Source organism: Cnephaeus nilssonii, assembly GCF_951640355.1.
Source record: "Cnephaeus nilssonii genome assembly, chromosome: 4".
Lineage (NCBI taxonomy): Eukaryota > Metazoa > Chordata > Mammalia > Chiroptera > Vespertilionidae > Cnephaeus > Cnephaeus nilssonii.
Window position 1 is genome coordinate 53,669,589 of NC_137075.1, and position 19,096 is coordinate 53,688,684.

General features: G+C 49.0%; 1 protein-coding gene across 3 annotated transcripts in view; it reads right to left on the reverse strand.

The window, feature by feature from the left end:
• MYO5C (myosin VC) overlaps window positions 1-19,096 on the reverse strand; it is a 96,416-nt gene that overhangs the window by 40,537 nt on the left and 36,783 nt on the right. For all 3 annotated transcript variants that reach the window (XM_079769239.1, XM_079769241.1, XM_079769240.1), the window contains 11 exons: window positions 17,224-17,305; window positions 15,076-15,216; window positions 11,982-12,107; window positions 8,432-8,515; window positions 6,727-6,861; window positions 6,194-6,291; window positions 5,254-5,340; window positions 4,673-4,784; window positions 3,798-4,009; window positions 920-1,085; window positions 138-284 (listed from right to left, as the gene is read on the reverse strand). In XM_079769239.1, coding sequence (XP_079625365.1) covers window positions 138-284; window positions 920-1,085; window positions 3,798-4,009; window positions 4,673-4,784; window positions 5,254-5,340; window positions 6,194-6,291; window positions 6,727-6,861; window positions 8,432-8,515; window positions 11,982-12,107; window positions 15,076-15,216; window positions 17,224-17,305 — 1,390 coding nt within the window. The remainder of the gene's footprint in view (window positions 1-137; window positions 285-919; window positions 1,086-3,797; window positions 4,010-4,672; window positions 4,785-5,253; window positions 5,341-6,193; window positions 6,292-6,726; window positions 6,862-8,431; window positions 8,516-11,981; window positions 12,108-15,075; window positions 15,217-17,223; window positions 17,306-19,096) is intronic.

Below are 19,096 nucleotides of genomic sequence, written 5' to 3' on the forward strand. Positions count from 1 at the left end.
TGTTTCCCAGCTCAGGGTCCATGTGAACTGAACCTCCTGGCATGAGTATAAATTTGACTGCATAGCTTAGGAACTGGCCAGGACAAAATACATCTATTGGAAAAAGTAATTATGAAAGATGCATTAGGAACGCCTACCTGATCTTCTAGCTTTTTCTGCAGGCGCTGGACCCTGTACGTGAGCTGAATGTTGAGCACGAACCGTCGGATGCTCTGGAACCTGCGCCGGGCCAGCCAGGCCCTCGCATATTTCTGAAGGATCACAGCCTTGTGTTCCTTCAGCATCTTTAAAACAAGATTTTGTGAAATGCAAACTGGCTCGCCATTCTTTCTCTCATCAACGCCTCCAATGTTGGGAGGTGCAACTACCACTATGTTCCCACAGTGCAAAATATGGACTTCTTCTAATCCACCCATAGGGACCAACAACAGACTTTGAAACAATAGCCAAATCCCACCTCTAGCAGCCATGTCCGGACATTCACATACCAGAGCTTCCTGCTCTAGGAAGGTCTTCATGCAGAAACACTATCTCACTCTAGGCACACCTCAGAGGTACTGTGGCTCAGTTCCAGAAACCGAAATAAAGTGAATATCGCAGTGAAGTGAGTATCATGAATTGTTGGGTTTCCCAGGGTATGTAAAAGTTTATGTACACTATAGTGTAGTCTATTACGTGTGTAGTAGTATTATGTCTAAAAAAGCACATAACAATAAAAAATACTTTATTGCTAAACAATGCTACCCATCACCTGAGCCTGTTGGAAAAATGGTGCTGATCGACTTGCTCAACACAGAGTTGCCACAAACCTTCAATTTATATATTAAAAACCCCACAATATCTGTGAAGAGCAAGATATGCCAGTACTGCTGCTGAAAAATAACACGAGCTCTGGGGAAGCCTGTGGTCCCGGCCGCACCTTGCGATACCTCCTCCGGGCCAGGCATCCTCGGGTGTAGGCCTGGATGGTGATGGTGGCCACACGGATCAGCTGGTACAGACTGCGGACAAGGTACCCACGGCAGTGCTTCTGGATGATGATGGCTGCCCAGGCCTCTTTCAAGGCCGCCGCGGTCACAGCTTTCCTTGGTTAAGAAGAATGGGGAGTCAACCTGTTACCCACAGAGCACTGGCTTCTACAGCGTGTGCTCTTTCCTACTAAGGAATAGTCACATGTTTTGCAAATCTACACATTATGCTCTGTGAGTGGTTTATTGTAATGCCAGATTGAGATCAGTCATTACCGTCTCCCCTTTCACCCTGATCTGAATATGCTGGCTCCAGGCATGAGGAACTTCACACTCCTCACATCCAGGCTGATAATCCATCTCCTTCATGCCCACAGGGACGGCAGCAACAAAACCGTGCCTTGGCATTGCTCTTGCTCCTTCACCTGTTTATTCATTCTGTGGGCCATTGGGCTGAAGGCTCTAGATCAGGGAGTGGGTGGCAAACCAGGGCCTCAGGGCCAAGCCTGCAGCTGTCCACCTGTGATGGTCAGGGTTTACAGGAACACACCACGCCTATGCTTTACAATATTCCCTGTGCCTGATGTCATGCTACATGGCAGAGGTGAATAACTGAGAGAAACGGCAGGGCCCCAACAGCTCTCACAGAACACATTTGTCGACTTCTATCCAAAGGACTGGAGAAGACGACAAAGCTCTTACCTTCAGGATTTACCACCTTGTGAACCAGACTTATAAGTGGCCAAGTGGGATATGAGAGAAATAGAATGACTGCTAAAAGATCTGTAAGCGAGATCTTACTGAACTGCTTGGAAAGGGCTGATCTGTGAGCCAGCCCTTGATGGAAAAGGCTGTAGACAGCAAAGGTTGGAAAAGCATTTCATACTGGAGGCCTAGCAGTGCTGGAATGTTCAGAAAAAGAGACTCTGTCTAAAATTGCTAGAATATGAGATACATGGAGAAAATTAGTAGTCAATGAGGTTAGAAAAACAGATGGAAACCATTTGTTATTAAAATATATATCTATATATATAAAAGCCTAAGCAACCTTTATGACCGGTCGACCTGACGACACACTGACCACCAAGGGGCAGATGCTCAACTCAGGATCTGCCCTCTGGTGGTCAGTGCACTCCCACAGCCAACCTCCTGCAGACAGCCAATCTCCTGCTGTCCCTCCCCCTGGCCAGCCGGCCCTGATCGCCCCAATTGGCCCCCATCAGCCCTGATCACCAGCCAGGCCAAGGGACCCCACCCGAATTCATGCACTGGGCCTCTAGTTGAAATATATATATATATATATATTGGACATCTACTATGTGACAGCCACTATGCTGGGTCCTAGTATGGATGTAATGGGAACCAGACAAGTATGGTCCTTGTCCTCACGGAGCTTCCATTCTTATGAATGCATCCAGGCCATAGCAAAGATTGAATGCTGCCCAGTCAGTGTAGCTCAGTGGTTGAGCATCAACCTATGAACCAGGAGGTCACAGTTCGATTCTCAGTCAGGGTACATGCCTGGGCTGTGGGCTCGATCCCCAGTGTGGGGCATGCAGGAGGCAGCCAATCAATGATTCTCTGTCATCATTGATGTTTCTATCTCTCTCTTCCTCTCCCTTCCTCTCTGAAATCAATAAAAACATATTTAAAAAAATAAAAATAAAAAGATTGAATACTCTTAGGTAGGAAAGAGGGGCTGCTGGAGGCATCCAGAACAGGAGCAGGGCAGTGGCTGGATCAGGCCCTGCATTAGGAAGATGAAGAGAAAGGCGGCAGGTGAAGGAATATGCTCTAAGAGTGTAAGGAAGTGATGATGGAGGCCTCACCCAGGTCAAGTGCCCAGGAATGGGACGAGCGGGACCGACACAGAGGCAAGTGAAGGGTGCGTGGAATATAGTCAGGCTTTGTGATTCCCGACTGGAAAGGGAGCACACTCTTGGGGAAGAAGATAAGTCTAGGGTTTCCTGCCCTGGAGGCTGCCATTGTTAACTGAACTAAGAAGCTCAGGAGGGCGAGCCTGGCTGCACGTGCGTGTAAGCCGGTTGCCTGGGGCACGTGGGCTGTGATGGCAAGTCCGGTTTGGGGCGGGCTGAGAGGAAGGTGGTGGTGCACCAACCACGTGGAGAAGCGCAGGAAGAGGTCAGGCTCAGTGACACCCCTGCTTTCACAACTATCCTAGGGCATGCCCGGGAGCGAGCCAGGGAGCAAGCCGTGCTACACACATGGAAGCACACGGTGCAGTTTGGGAACAAGGCCTGTCTCACTGGCCAGCCCAACATGGCCTCTTGGGAGCTCCCAAGGAGGGTGGGACGGGCATGGCTGGTGGGACTGCCCTGCGCTCAGCCATCCCCTTGGGCCATCACGTAGCCTTGCCCGAGGGCTCTGCGTTTGCTAGCAGGGCCTCCCTGTCAGTCCCCTCAGGTGTGCTCTGTCTCCTGTCCTCTGCCGGTAGGCTGGTCAGTGGCTATTATGGCGTCTTTACTCAGGGGCTTCACCAAGACCCTAGCCTTCCTAGGCATTTTCAATTCTCACAGACGAGCGGCCCAGTCCCTCCACCTGGTCTCATGGGGAATTCTGACCTCCTCCGAGACGCCCTGACTGGGGCTTCCTCTCTTCTGGGTCTTGGTTGTCACCTGTCCCACATGGGGACAGCGGGCTGAGTCAGCACTACCTGCCTGAGGGACACACCCTTCTCATCTGGAGGCTTATGGCCACCTCAGGGACATGCACCCTGAGTCCTTTGTCCTTGACAGGCCCCTCCCCCTCCCGGACGTGACCAGCAAAGAGAGCTGCACAACGGCACACGCCTCCTTGGCTCCCACCTACCTGACGGTGTGCTGCCCCCGGAAGTACTGCTGGATGGTCAGGGCGGCTTGTCTCTCGCGGAGGAATTTTTTCCTCTGGAGCCAGCCACGGACGTGCTTTTGTATCACAATACAACCCTGCCTCAGTTTATCCAATCGGAGTTTCTCTAAATAAGCCACTTGTCCTGCTCTGAAGAAAATTTTGGTTTTACCAAACTGGTACTGATTAGAATCCTGGAAGAGAAAAATAATCAGAAACAAAATCTTTTCAGATTTTCTACAGTATTTGGAAAAGATGTTTAGAGATTCAAAGATGCCCAAAACATTGATATGTTTACATTTTTGTTCTTTGACATAAAGCAGAAAAACTCTGATCATGATCTAGAAATTTATATTTTGACTTGTTTGTCCACGAAGAGGCACAGGCACCGGGAAAGGCTTGGTTTCTGTCTTCATTTTGGCTCCTCTCTGACCCCCTTCCTGACCGTCATAACTCCTTCCCTCTTTTCCATCATAACCCACTGCTTCGGCAATAATCTAAACCCACACCGAGGGCCCCGTCTGGAACCCTGGCTCGGTGACCGTCTGGTGGACTGTGCAACATAAACCAGGCCCATGGAAGATCCCCAGGATGTGGGCGAACAAAGCCAGACAGGAGGACACTGGGAGAAGCCAAGGTTGGAATGTGGGTCCCTAAAGGAGACTCCTGCTGCCAGGAGGTGATGCCCATGAGCCCGCTGCTCTGACCTCCTTAGCGCATACAGGCTTAGGGCACATCTTCTTTCCTCTTAGCCACCATGACAATTACAGTCCAGAGACTGAGGCAAAGACGAGGAAACGCGTTTGGGAGACACACTTCTTGGTCTGAGCCTGCGACTCAAGGTGAGCGAACCTGACCTGGATGAGCCTGTGTAAAACCACCTTGCAGACCTCCTTTTTATCACCGAGCGAAAGCTCTTGCTTGGCCATGAGGATACCATAGCGACTGTAGAACTCGATATACGTCCACCTGGAAAGTCAAAGTGGATGTAAGAAGGCGTGCCAGACAGGAAACGTGTCACCTGACACTGCTGGTGCAGTCTGTTCTGGGGTGATGGCCCTGACCTCTGACCCACCACCCAGCTGGGACACCACCCAAATCTCATGCAGAGCACATCTGTCTACACCTGGACTGATTTTATTAATGCTCAGCTCCAACAATGTCCTCTCCCCATCCCCACTCCCTTTCCCAGGCACTGGGAGGCCACGGGTGACCCTCGGCAGCAGCTGAGGATGGGGTGGTGGTGATGGCAACTGCCCCTCCCCTCCCTCTCCCCCCCTTCACCCTCCGCGCTGCCTGCCTATCACCCTGTTCTGGCCTAGCACAGTGGGACAAAACTTGGGAGCATCTTACGAAAGTATGTGACCAACACTCCCTCGGTTCTCAGCACAGACCTGAAGTTGGGCACCTTCCCCCGAAACAAGGACAGACCGCATACCGGGATGGGTAGCTCTGCGCACTGATGCGAATAGTTTCCAGGACGCCGCAGGCTCGCAGCTGCTGGACAATCCTCTTGGAGTCAAACCTTAAAGAAGAGGATTTTACAAGGCGTTAAGCCATCATCGTGGACGATCGTGCCCATGAGTAGTGCAGCAGAGCTGCCCTGAACGGGAGCTCCCAGGGAGCAGGGCCGTCTCTGTAGCCCACATGCCACACACAGCAGATAGTTAATGAGGGCTTGTTGATGTCAAATGAAAATGGCACCTCTGTGACACAGGTCAGGAAGCTGAGGACACAGAGAAAGGAGCGGCTGGTTCTGATGTAGGCGACAGGGAGAAGGCCTTATGGGGAAACACCACTGGGTTGAGCTTCGAATGACAAGAGTGGAAGAAATGTTCAAGCTGACCTTGTCCAAGTGCTCGTTTGATGCCTGAGTTCCCTTTACAAGACACCCACCAGGCAGCCCTCTGCCTTGGTCTGACCCTCTGGTGACCACATCCACCACCTCCAGGACAGCACCTCCCCTCAGCCAGCCCTCAGCTCCATCAGCTAAGAGGGACTCGAGACCTCCCACTCACAGGTCTGGAGCTCTTTCCCGGGGCCCCAGAGAAAAGTCTCATGTCTCCTGCCATGTCAGAGCGTGAAACTGTGGCCCCTCCTTCAGCCTTTCTCCTTTAAACACACACAAAGTCTTTCAGAACCAAGGAACACACTCGGGCTTTCTCGGTTGCATAAACTTCAAGTGCAGACTGTTCCTTCACCTCTCGCCACTTTGCTTCATGCGGGAGATAAGGGGCTCGGCCACAGGGGTTGTGCTAACATTATGTGTACAGGGCAGGATCGTTTGAATCAGAAACAGAAACAGTAAAGTTCAAGACAATTTTGGGCACACTCTCCAATATTATGTCGGAAACACTCTGCCACGTGAGAGCACTTACTCAAAGGGCAATTTCTCATCGTTTGGCTTGATGCAGCGAACGTAGTGGGGCGTGGTCGCGTTGAGGGTCTCCATGAGCAAGGACAGAGAGCTGCGGAACTAGGAGTCAGAGTCAGACAACAAATGTGCTGAAAGGGAATGCTTACATCGCGGCAAAAAAAGGCCCCACCTTGGTAAGTAAAGAGGAAAAGTTAACTTCATGCTAAACATCTATTATGAAAGCTTTCAACCCATGACTGCGGTTATCAGCGTGTCCTACCGCCCTGGACGGAACACCGCTCTGTCCCACATTCCCACACAGCAGGAAGTGTGGTAAGTCACGCTACTGTGCAAATATGCGGTTTGCCCAGGTGTGTGCCCTCGGAGGCTGAGGTGCGACCACGGGGAACTACTGCTTTTCTTTGCATTTGAGTTTACACCACATTGGATGGAGCGTGGTGCCATGTCCAGGCCTACAATGTGGGTCCGCCCAGTGCCCGGCTCCCTGGGGCCTGGCTGAGCCCATGGCCCCTCACCCTCCACACCTCCCGGTACCTTGCTCCCCACGGTGGTCCGGAACTGCCTGTTGCTGGGCTTGATGACTTGCTTTGCAGATTTCATTGTGATCGCTGAACCGAAAGGGGAAGGGGGAACTGGACTTTCTTGGAAAAACTTGGCACAGAGGTGAAACTGGAAGGAGCAGAGAGGATTTCAGTGTCCAAAAATGCTCACCCGCAGCCCTCAGCTGGTACAAGCCATGTAAATGACCACAACAAGCCCATCCAAACCAGTGGAGGGTCAAACGACAATCTTTATATCAAGTCTCAATTCCTTGAGCGATCTCCTCCTTCAGGATGACCGGGAATGGGAGCAGAGGTTATCCACATGCGGGCATCACTCAGTGTCGGGAAGGTGGAAACACTTACAAGGCCTACCTCCCACCCCACATCCTCACTTCCTCAGACCCAAACCCAACCCATCATTCAAGGTCTTGTTAACATATTTTTCACCTACCCCTTCACAATACCTTCCCTGGTGCCCAGCAGGAAAGAATTCTAAATCTCTCTGAACTATCTTAATCTTTTATTTGTACCTCTTCTAAGACACTCATTACTTTCTACCTAATCAGTTATTTCTTTAAATGTCCATCTTCTTAGAGCGAACCTCCTATTTTTTATTTTAAATCAGACACTGATCTCCTTCAGGGCAGAATCCCTGCCTGATGCATCCTGGTGTGCCCATGGAGGAGTGGGTCTGAGACCTGAGTCTGCGAGAGCCTGTGTGCTTTACGGGAGACCCATCGGTCTTCCCCAGGATCTGCCTCTGTCTTCCAGACTGGACCCCAGGCTACGCTTGGGGGTGAGTAAACAACTGGCGAATTAAGTCAACTAATTTGTATACAAGATTCAGGCCATTTCCATGGGGCACATGGACATGGATTCTCTATCATGAATCAGTTTCAATAATGGCCAGTGACTGATTTATTGTCATTAGTGGAAGTGCCCGTGCTCATCTGGGAAATGGTCAAAATACTTGAACATCAACAAAGGACCGGGATCTTTTAAAAGAAGGAAAATAATTATGATAACCAAATCTTCACAAAAATGAAGGCTTATGAAATAGCCTTTCTTTAATAAAGACATGTTTAAAGAGGAAATAAAAAAAGCCAGAAGTCACTCTTTTGGTGACACTAGCGACCACACAGAACCGTGGGTTTGAGGAGCTTCCCCGGCCACAGCCGCTGTCCCTCCCTGTGTGGTTCTCTCTCCCTCGTGCTTGGGTTTTCCTCACACGCTCAGCACTGCCTACCATTGCCGATTATGTGCTTAACTCTGGTGCTCCCTCCGGGATGTGAGCTCCACAGGGCAGGAACCCTGTCTGCCTTGCTCACTGCTGTATCCCCAGAACCTAGGCAAGTACTTAGCAAAAGGTAGAGCTGCACAAATATTTGTGACTGAATGAATAAAATGTGAGCTGTGGTTCTTTAAATGGCTGGATCAGCTGTCCTTCCTCTCTGTTATTTGCACATCTGATTTCTGAGTTTGCATACAGAGGAGATTTGCACACTTTCAGCAGCTAGACACATATTTTAGTCCCAATTCTAAAATAGTTTTTTGTATGTCTGACTTACAATTTGCCACTGCAACACACACACACACACACACACACACACACACACACTCACTCACACTTCATACTCTTTTCCTGACACGCATCTGCATAATGCAGAACATTAATTACCCCTCGGGACTTGACAAACCTTGCTTGCTCTCAGGATTTCAACCAGCATGTCATAGACGGTGTCTCTGTTCTTTTCAAGGAAACCTTCGCATTTATACTCAACCTATGCAGAGAAAGGAATTCATTATTTCCAAAAAGACAAGCGCAGACAGCATCTAAGTACCAGGAGTTTCTTTTCTTTTTACAGGAAGAGTACGAAGGGACTCTAAAGGCAATCTCCTAACAAAGAGATTCGGTTTCTGTCGATCACAGCCACCCCAACAGATACTGAAGTTTAGAAAGCTGGGAACATGTCACGGATGGAAGAGGCCGGCTGCCCACTGCCTGGATTCCCCACTGGCCGCTGATCACTCTGTTCTCTCGCCTGTCCACTCCCTCTGGCCACACTGACCATTCTCACTGTGGGCAGTGTGGGCAGCTAATGTACACAAAGGTCTAACAAGACCTGGACTGGGGCTCACTTGGCCTTAGAAGCCACCAGGGAGGGAAATATTTCAGCGGTGCCCTTTGGGTTCTTTCGTTAAGTCAGCATTAATGGGGCAGAAGGGAAAGAACCTGACCACCTGACCACAGAGCTTCCCAGAGCCAGCAAAGCTCTTAGAGTCGGGGTGAGAGTGGGTGAGTGTTTGCACTGCTTGAATCGGGCTTAGAAAAGCTCTCCACGCAGCCCCTCCAGATTCACGAGGCTTCAGGAATCTGCCTCTGAGTTATGTACTTTAATATGTGACATATATTCTTCATAAATTAAAAAAATGTTTGAGAATAAAATATTAACTACGAGGATACAGGCTTTTGGCGCAGGGAGGGTGTTGAGCGACCCCTGAGCAAGGACTCTGCTTGTCCCTCTGGGTGAGGAAGGGTCCTCACTGGGGTCACTGACTGTCTACAAACACTCCCTTGTGAATGAAGTGTAGTGCTTGGATTCTTGTATAACTTCTTCCAGGCTGGTGGTGTGAGCCACTTGTTAAAATGTGCAAAGCTGTGACAAATGTAGAGCCTTTTCGATCTGGGGAGACCATCTGTGGGGAAGGTGCAGAGAGCTGCGTGCCTCTGTTGGGGGCCAGGAGACCGAGGGAAGATGTGCCATCTTGTTGCATCTAAGCATAGCTGCCTTACTTTCTAAATGACTTTGTCCTCGGCTTACTGAATTGCGAGCTAAGCTGCCCTTACAGCGTGTGTGTTTTTTCCCACCAATCCGCAGCCAACTCGAGTTACTGCATCAATTCTTTTACGAGGCATTTCTCGGAAGTGCCAGGTGAGAGCATGAGATGTACAGAAACTGTGTGTTACTAGTATAAAGAGGGCCTCCTGAAATAAATCCCATGGGTGCTTTGCATGAAGTCTGATCCTTCTTTTCTTTTCTCTTTAGGACCAAATGGGAAATTGTAAAGGACAACTTGAAAATGTAAGTATAACTTGTTATATCATCATCCATCTCACATGCCTCTCTTCAGGAACCAAATCTGAGAAACCCTAAGCACTAAAAGGCTATCACATTTAACAGCACTCCTCTAGCACACAGAGTTGCTACTGCTTTCCAGCTTTCTGTCCCTCCCAGGCCCTCGGTCACTCGCATGGCCAGCATGCGCTGACTCACAGCACCGGTGGCTGGGACAGGCAAGCACAGCCTGTTCCCAGCATCCCCAGTGCTGGCCAGGCCAGAAGAGTGACAGCCACTGAGGAGAGTGAGCTTCCTTGGGAAAGGAAAACAAGATGAGAAGGCATGTTTATGGCAGGTGGTTATGGTGATTTGTCTTCCCCCCTTTCTTTAGGGAGGGGCAAAAGTAGGTTTGCAGTTGTTTGTAGGGAAAATAATACAATAATCTATATATATATAAAGGCAGTGACCGTGATGACAGAAACGACTGTTCAAACAGTCACCATGCGGTGCTAGCATAGATGCATAGACACAGGTAAAGTCTATGAATGAACTAAGAAGGAACAAGACAAATGCTTGCCTTCACGGGGCTTGCACTGTAAGAAGGTAAGGTCAGGGATGAGAATTCAAAATTGCCACCAGCACAGGTCTCAGATGCCGCTTCTCAGAGTGGCCAGAGATACACCCGGTAGCAGACTAGGGGCATGACTGAAGGGCTGGTACCGACGTGAAAGCGGGGCCATTCTGGATTTCCCAGAGGAGCCAATGGCTGCCTAGGAGGTGGAGCGTTTGATGCTGACTGGCATAGAAACATATGAATCAGAACCAAATCTGGGTGAACTGTGAGGAGCCAATGGCTGCCTAGGAGGTGGAGCTTTTGACGCTGACTGGCCTAGAAACCGACCAATCAGAACCTAATCTGGGTGAACTGCGAAGGCAGAACCTAAGGTGGGGGCTGAGGAGGGGTTTTAAGGGCAACAGCTGTTTGGTGTAAGGTGTAAGAAAGCAGTTCAATTTTTTAATAACCAGTTTGGCAGTATAGTGCATATGGCTGGCTATCAGTCCAGATATAGTGGTTATGTATTTGTGTCTGCCAAGAGCATCTCCTCTTGCTGAAAAAGGCTTTCCCTCCTCATTTAAGTAATCCTTTCCTATATAATCTATACTAATACAAGGGTAATATGCTAATTAGACTGGGTCTAAAGCCATGGTGGTGGGGGCAGAGGCAAAGGCAGTTAGGGGTGATCAGGCCAGCAGGGGAGAGCTGTTAGGGGTGAGATCAGGCTGGCAGGGGGTTAGGGGTGATCAGGCCGGCAGGGGAGGGCAGCTGGGGGTGAACTGGCCTGCAGGGGAGGGCATTTGGGGGCAACTGGGCTGGCAGGGGAGGCAGTTGGGGGTGACCAGGCTGGCAGGGGAGGGCAGTTGGGGGCATTAGGCAGGCAGGCAGGTGAGTGGTTAGGAGCCAGTGGTCCTGGATTGCAAGAGTGATGTCCAACTGTGGGATCGGGCCTAAACCAGCAGTCGAACATCCCCCAAGGGGTCCCAGATTAGAGAGGGTGCAGGCCAGGCTAAGGGACACCCCCTCCCATGCAAGAATTTCATGCACCAGGCCTCTAGTTAATAAATAATAATATAAGAATAAGTTGTTTGGGTACTCACAACTGTAAATCTACTTTTACCCCACCCTGTATTTTCTAAGCTTTCTGCAATGTGATTTTTAAAATTAATTTTCTTTTTTAATAGAGTAACATTTGTTTTATTAAAAATAGGAGGTATATCAAGAAAACAAAGATCACCTAGAAAACCCACCATCTTCAGTCAACCTATGTCACCAATATAATAAATACATTACAACTTAGTAACAAAGAAAAACCTCAAAAAAAGGCATAGCTTTTGTTATAAGAAATAATTATGCTGTCTTGATTATAACAATTTCATATAGAAAATAAAATGACAAGAGGTTGATAAATTCACAATAAATCCAAACTCAGAAATGGAGACCATTAGCAATATGTTTATCTTTAAAGCAGTACAACAGGAATGCATGTGTTTTGTGATAAAGACAAATGAAGAATTGTTGCGTATACTCATGTCCCCATGAGTTGGATCTGACCCGAGAAGTCCCTGGCCAGCCTCTCCCATGAGAAGCAGCTCTGGCTCCCCACACAGCATACTCCCAGACTCACTGTACCTTATCAGCAAAGTGCTGGATGATAAATGATGCATTTGACATTCTGGGCTTTTCAAACAAAGAGTTCTTGTTGACGAAATTATTATACAGCTTCTGAAGCCAGTTTTCATCAGTTCCATGTGGCAACTGGAAGAGGAAGCAAACCAAATAGCAAGTAAAGAAAACAGAGAGGAAGGTTGAGTAGAGGCAAGGAAAAGTGCTCATTTTTTAAAAATAATTTTTAAATTACAGTCTATATACAATATTATATTAGTTTCAGGAGTAGAACCCAGTGATTGGATATTATATAACTTCCTAAATGATCACCCTGATGAATCTAGTATCCATTTGACATCATACATAGTTATTACAATATTACTGACTATACTCCTTATGCTGTACTTTACATCCCTGTGACTATTCTGTAAGTACTAATTTGTATTTTTTAAATCCTCACCCAAGGACAAGCTTTTATTGATTTTTAAAGACACAGAGAGAAAGGGGTGAGAAGGGGGGGGGAGAGAGAGAGAGAGAGAGAGAGAGAGAGAGAGAGAGAGAGAGAGAAAGAGAGAGGCATCGATGTAAGAGAGAAACATCAGTTGGCTCCTGAACATGCCCCAACCAGGATTGAACCCACAACCTAGGTGTGTACCCTGACTAGGAATGGAACCTGCAACCTTTTGGTGTATGGGGGACAACATTCCAATCAAATGAGACCTTTATCCCTTTCACCCTCTCCCCCAACACTCCTCCCCTCTGGCAACCACTAGTTCTCTCTTTGTGTCTATGAGTCTATTTCTATTTTGTTTGTTTGTTTTTTTCTTTAGATTCCATATATCTGCAAAATCATATATTTGTCTTTCTCTGACCAACTTACACTGAGCAGAATACCTGCTAGGTCAATCCATGCTGTCACAAATAATTAAGATTTCATTTCTTTCTATGGAAAAGCACTTATTCTAAGAAACCAGGACATGTGGGGCCTTAGGAGTGAAGGGCTCTAGATCCACAGATCCTTTTTAAAAAGCAACTCTGGCCCTGGCCAGTGGCTCAGTGGGTGGGAGTGTTGTCTGGTACACCAAAAGGTGGTGGGTTCAATACCCAGTCAGGTCACATACCTAGGTTTCCAGTTCAATCCTTGGTTGGAACACGACAGGAGGCAACTGATAGACATTTCTCTCTCTCTCTAAAATCAATAAAAAAACACACCCATAACCTCAAGTGAGGATAAAATAAATGGACAAATAAATAAATGCTTTTATAAAAAAGCAACTCTATGCATAAACCTGTCCTTGATCTCAACAATCTTCAGAGTGATATTTAAATGGCTATATCAATGCACTTTTAGAACAAAATGTTATAAACTACAAGGAAATGGTCATATAATAACTTAAGAATGAAGAATTTTACTTCTGTAAAATGGGCAGTGTTTTTATATTTTTCTCCAAAGAAGTCCAAAGGTTCAGGGAAAAGTAGCACTGATTCCATTATGTGCACAAGACTTTATTCTCAGTTTTATGGAGAAAGACTAGCACCTAAATGTAGTTCCCTACCCTCCTGGAGAAGTTTTTCTTTGTTTCACTGCCTAATGAATAACTAGCTCCTTGCACTAAGATCTTACCTCCTCAAACTAAGCTAGCTGCAAAACTTGTTCTTGATACTGGTAATTTTAAAGCTATCAAGTATATTCAGCCTGAATGCTGTGAATCTAATACCTTATTATGTTCAAACTAGAGACCCAGTGCATGAATTCGTGCACAGGTGGGGTCTGGCTTGCCCACCCCATCAGCTGCCAGCTGGGGGGGTGGGGATGCAGGAGGTTGGCCGGCCGGCCGGCCCCGCCCCCATTTGGGGGGCGCCAATCCGGGACAGGGACGGCGGGAGAGGGGGAGAGGGGGAGAGGGGGAGGGGTCGGGGAGAGGCCCCGGGCTGTTGGCGGGCCCTGCCCCCTGGTTGAACACCAGTGGAACTCTCGGTCGAGGGGGCAATTTGCATATTACCCTTTTATTATATAGGATGACTCCTGAATACTGCTGTGTGACACTGGTCACCTAGGGATATCTGTGATTTTCTAGAGACCACCTTGTCCTCTGTCCCCTGCCCCGAGTAGATCATTCCAGAGTGCATGGCACTGATGCTGGCCCTTTAATCTTATATCACTGCAGGTACTAAAGCTCGGGCCACCAGAACAGATGATCTGTGAGAAAAGCCATGGGACTGAGAATTCTAGGGAGAAAATACCAATAAGTCCTCAACGTTATAATCTTTTTTTGGTACAAACAAATATCTGAAAAAGAAACAGAACCTATGTCTGAACACCACCTTTAAACCAAAAAATGACTAGTGTCCTGGGGATTATTTGTTCCTGTGGCCCCATGCAGGGCACTGCGAGGCTGACTCACCACGAGGTTGCTCCTCGCAGGGGGAACGAAGAAGAGGAGAACTCCTAGGGACCTCTTCTCCCCAAGGGTATGGCACTGACTTTTCAGCCACACCCCCCGATGGGTGAGTCATAGAATCAGGAACTCACTTCTTGTTAGTCATTAACAATGGGCACGGGGTCACTTGCTACTTCCATGTGCACTCTATACACGCCTAGGGACCGCCTCAAAGGGCGCCTCCTTCCTGGACGTGACCTAAGGGGTCGTGCATGTGACCCAAGGGTGGACCCCACACGCTGAGGTGGGAGACTCACCTGGCCCTCATGGGTTCCTGCTGTGAACGCTGCCCAACATTAATATACAACCAACTGGGTAGCACATCAAGAATTTACATGTACGTTTTTAGCCGAAACCGGTTTGGCTCAGTGGATAGAGCGTCGGCCTGCGGACTCAAGGGTCCCAGGTTAGATTCCGGTCAAGGGCATGTACCTTGGTTGCGGGCACATCCCCAGTAGGGGGTGTGCAGGAGGCAGCTGATCGATGTTTCTCTCTCATCGATCTAACTCTCTATCCCTCTCTCTTCCTCTCTGTAAAAAATCAATAAAATATATATTTTAAAAAAATTTACATGTACATTTTTTAAAAATCCACTTTACAATATGCTCATCTGTTACTACTCACAAGTTGGGAGAAAAAAAATTTTTTGGGGGGAGAAATTTTTTTTTTTAAGTTACCAAGCATTCTTCATCCAGCAACTCCAAAATGCCCATTTTTGCTTCAATCAGGTCAATAACTGGTTGGTTGTCATAAAAATCAATCAGAGTCCAAGGGATATCTTCCTTCATATATTCTTCTTGTTCCAGTTTGAAGACATGCTGGGAAGAATCCAGAAGTTAATGCAGAGTAAAACAGAATATTGAGGTGTGCTTCTGAAGAGTAGGGTGTAAGCATTTGGAAGATGTAGTAGATACAGGACAGATTTGCAATGTTTGTCGAGGACCCAGAGGTGCAGGCTATGCCCCTTATCCATGACCAATGCCAGTGAATTCCTATTGCGGGTTTAGACTTCCCTCCCCACCCGGTCTGGGTGGGTGCCCGCATCCCATCACCTCCAGCACCGATGGCACTCAGGGTGGTCCCCGGGCCGCCCTGCTCACGCACTGCTGCTCTCCAGGATGGAGCCAGCCTGCCGAGAATGCTGGCTGTGGGCCGTGTGAGGAGCCAGCCACTAGGAGAGCTTCGCTCACTACTTGCGAGGGCATCAGGGGCCTTCCCAGAGCCTGGCTCAGGCTTTTCCCGGCTGCAGGCAGCAGGGGTAGGGGCTGTGAGGAGAGCCTCCCACAGAAGCATCCAGTGGGAGCAGCTCCGAAGCACAGTGGGTGGTTGAGAACCAGCCAGAGAGAGAGCACAGCAGCGAAGGGGGCTGATGGGAAAGCACAGTAAGATGGAGGGGGGCAGGAAAGCCCCCATGTGCCCTAGAGAATCTGGTCCGGTGGCCTTTTCCTAGGGGCAGCGAGGACCCGGGAAGGGGAGGGGATGAGTGAGGGAGGGTCAGGATGAGGCCTGGTAGTTCAGCTTGGGGTGGGGGCAGGACTGGAGGCAGAGAAGCCCATCAGGACTCAGTTCTGCTGTGGCCGGACACACAGGAGGTGACCCGGAGGACTCTGGGGGAGGAAGATGACCAAGAGCCATAGTTAGGACAAACGTTAGGCCAGGACACTGTGTCAATGATAGTGGTTTAACCACAGAAATAAGCAGGGAGGGTACAGAGGCCAAGAGGGGAAGGCGGTGGGTTCCCTCTGTCACTGCTGAGCTCCCTGAGGCCACCAGGTGCGGGGGCCCAGCAGCAGCCAGATTCAGGGGACAGGAGCTAGGAGACAGTCCTCACTAGGGCTTTAGTGCTGACATTTTAAGGCATTACCCCTCCCAGGAGCTCTGCACATTGACAGATGACTTGAAAAAAAGGAGGTGGAGAAGAACAGGAGGAAAACAGAGTTGCAGCCTCTGCTATGCTATTTCCAGGAGGTGTCTTGCGTGTGCATTATTTTAAGTTGTGTTGGGGAGAGGGCAGGATCTGCAGATTTATACTTTAGTTATACTGCATATCTACTTGGAATAAAGCTTTGTTGGGGTCATTAAATGCGAAACACAGGACTCCTTGAGAATGCTAATAAAATAGAAATTTGCAATAGCATAACACTTAATGCTTACACATGGATTAATTCTGGGGTGAGAAAAAGGAAAGAATAGAAACAGTTACTGAATATGATTCAACATGAGGTCTTAACAATATTAGGCGGGTGCTATTGAACCATTTTTAAAGTGAGGAAACTGAGTCTCAGAGAGCCCGAGGTCCCAGAGGAAGCTGGTGGGAGAACTGAGACTCAAACCAGTTCACTTTGGGAAAAAGTCCATGCTCTCCAGGATGTCATTCTGTCTTTTCTTCGGGGTTGTGTGGGAGAAGATGACTCTCAAAAGACAAGCAGGAGAGCTCCCCAGGTGAAGATGAAGGGGTGGGGAAAGGATGGGAACAGCAGGTGGGTGACAGCAGACAGAGCAGCAGGTGCAAAGATACAGAGTTTTGCAAGGACGTGGGGGCTTCAGGAAGCTAACAAAACCACTTGGTCTGGCTGCATATTGGGGTCTGTACCCAAGAATGACAGATGAGGAACTGGAACTGAAGAGCAGGCAGGTGGCTCCAAAAAGATAAAATAGGAAGGTGGGAAGGTGTGATTTCAGATATGGCCACAAGGTGGTGCAGTGACCCAGTGTGCGGCTCCTTTAATCACAACTTGGAGAGGGAAGAGCCTGGCTTGCCTTGGTCCAGATTCCCTGCACTCAGCGCTAAGAATGAGTTTCAAGAAGAAAGAAAAGTCACCTACCAGGTTAAACTGCTGTTGCAGTTTTTCATTAGCGTAATTGATGCAAAACTGTTCGAAGCTGTTCACATCAAAGGTTTCAAAGCTGAAATGCAGTTAAACAAGTTAAAATGTAACTTGGAGGACATATACATCATTTATTGGTTAGTATTTTTTTGGACAAAGTTCATAGTCCACTCTGAGGCAGGCACTAAATCAGGCACCTCACAATATCACGTGTCATTTCATGCACAGCCATACTATTATCATCACTTTGTAGATGAGGAAATAAGCCTCCGAGAGGTTAGGAAACTTGTCTAAGGCCACACAGCAATGTCAGACTGCTATGAGCCTCGGGCTAGAACACTGATGCTTTCGGTAAAAAAGCAATGCTCTTTCCTACTCCCCACTCGCTGCCTGTTGGAGGGAGAGGCAGCCCAGTTTTGCCCCCTCCAGGGTGCTTTCCCAGTTCTTGGAAGAAAAGGGCACGGCCATTTAATACTATAGCCCAGCAGACCCCATCAGGTCTGCAGCAGACATGTCCTGCCTCCGTCCTCAGACTTTCAGTGCTGTCTCCGGCGCTGCCCTGAAGTTGCCCACTCGGGGGCTGGCAGGCAGGAGGTGGGCAGGTGACAGAGAGGGGAAGCAGGCTGGAGAGCGGCCAGCAAGCTGTGCAGGGCTGTGGCAAACAGGATTATCCAGTGGGGCAGCTGCTACTCAGCTCCCGCCAGCTGTGGCCATGGATGAATGCAGGTCAGGATGCTAGATCACCTGATTCTCCAGAAAAGCCAGAAATCTGGACGTTTATGTGAATTATCCAATGTTATTGGCTGAACAAAACTCATGCATGAAATTCCCCACCCGGCCAGGTGAATGCTTCTGCCCGGAGGAAGTTCCCCGGTGCTCAGGCATCAGCACAGATACACATCACTTCCAGCCCCAACACCACCCTAGGTGGAGGCTACAGCGACCCCACTGTCACACGTGAGGGTCCCAGGAGATGGTGACCATCACGGAGAAGGCAGCCAGCAAATGGTGCCAGACATGCCATTTGACCCCAGCTCTTGGTGCCTCCAAAGCTGTGGTTCTTCACTTCTCTAATCCCTTGGGGTTCCTGCCATTGCCAACATGGATCCCCTGGGAGTGTCACTCGACAGCCAGCTTGGCTCAGTTTAGACTTCCTGGGCAGTTGAAGGGCCTCGACTTTCTCTAAACAGCTCCAGGCTGACTCGGAGCAGGAACCGAACCCACACAGCCCCATTCCACACCACTCGAGGGCGGGGGTCCTGAGTCTGGACACTGCGGACAGGCCGGGGCCGGTTGGGGAGGGTCAAAAGGGCCTCACTGTGCTCCACACGCACAGCCAAGGCCAGAGGCAGGGCTTCCTAGAGCAGGAACGGAATGTCACTCATCAGTGATTATTTTCCTGCCCTTTTGCCCACCTTCCCCAGAGCTAAAGTTCACAACCCAATGGAAAGAACTAAATCTATGACTTAAAATGCCAGAAGCTCATTGGCGATGGCAACACTTCACATTTGAACGATGCTTATGGTTCTGAAGATGTCTTTACCAATTCTCCTATTTGATCTTCATCATACCCTGCAACAGCGGCCCCATTTTACAGATGCAGAAGCTGAGGTTCGGAGAGGTTCTGTGGCTTCCTCCGGGCCACACGTCCGGTATGCTGCAGTGCGCACTCCCAGGGTCCAACCTCCCAGCCCAGGCCTTCACAGCTCTGGGGCCGGAGAACACAAACACCCCTGGCTGGGGGACCCCAAGCCCTCAGTCATTCTCAGCTGCACCTCAGAGCTCACAGCTTCATCTTTAAATGCTCTGAGTAAGGGGGCACTGCCTTTGAGGCTGCCTCATTTCTAGGCCAAACATCTCAGTTCTCTCT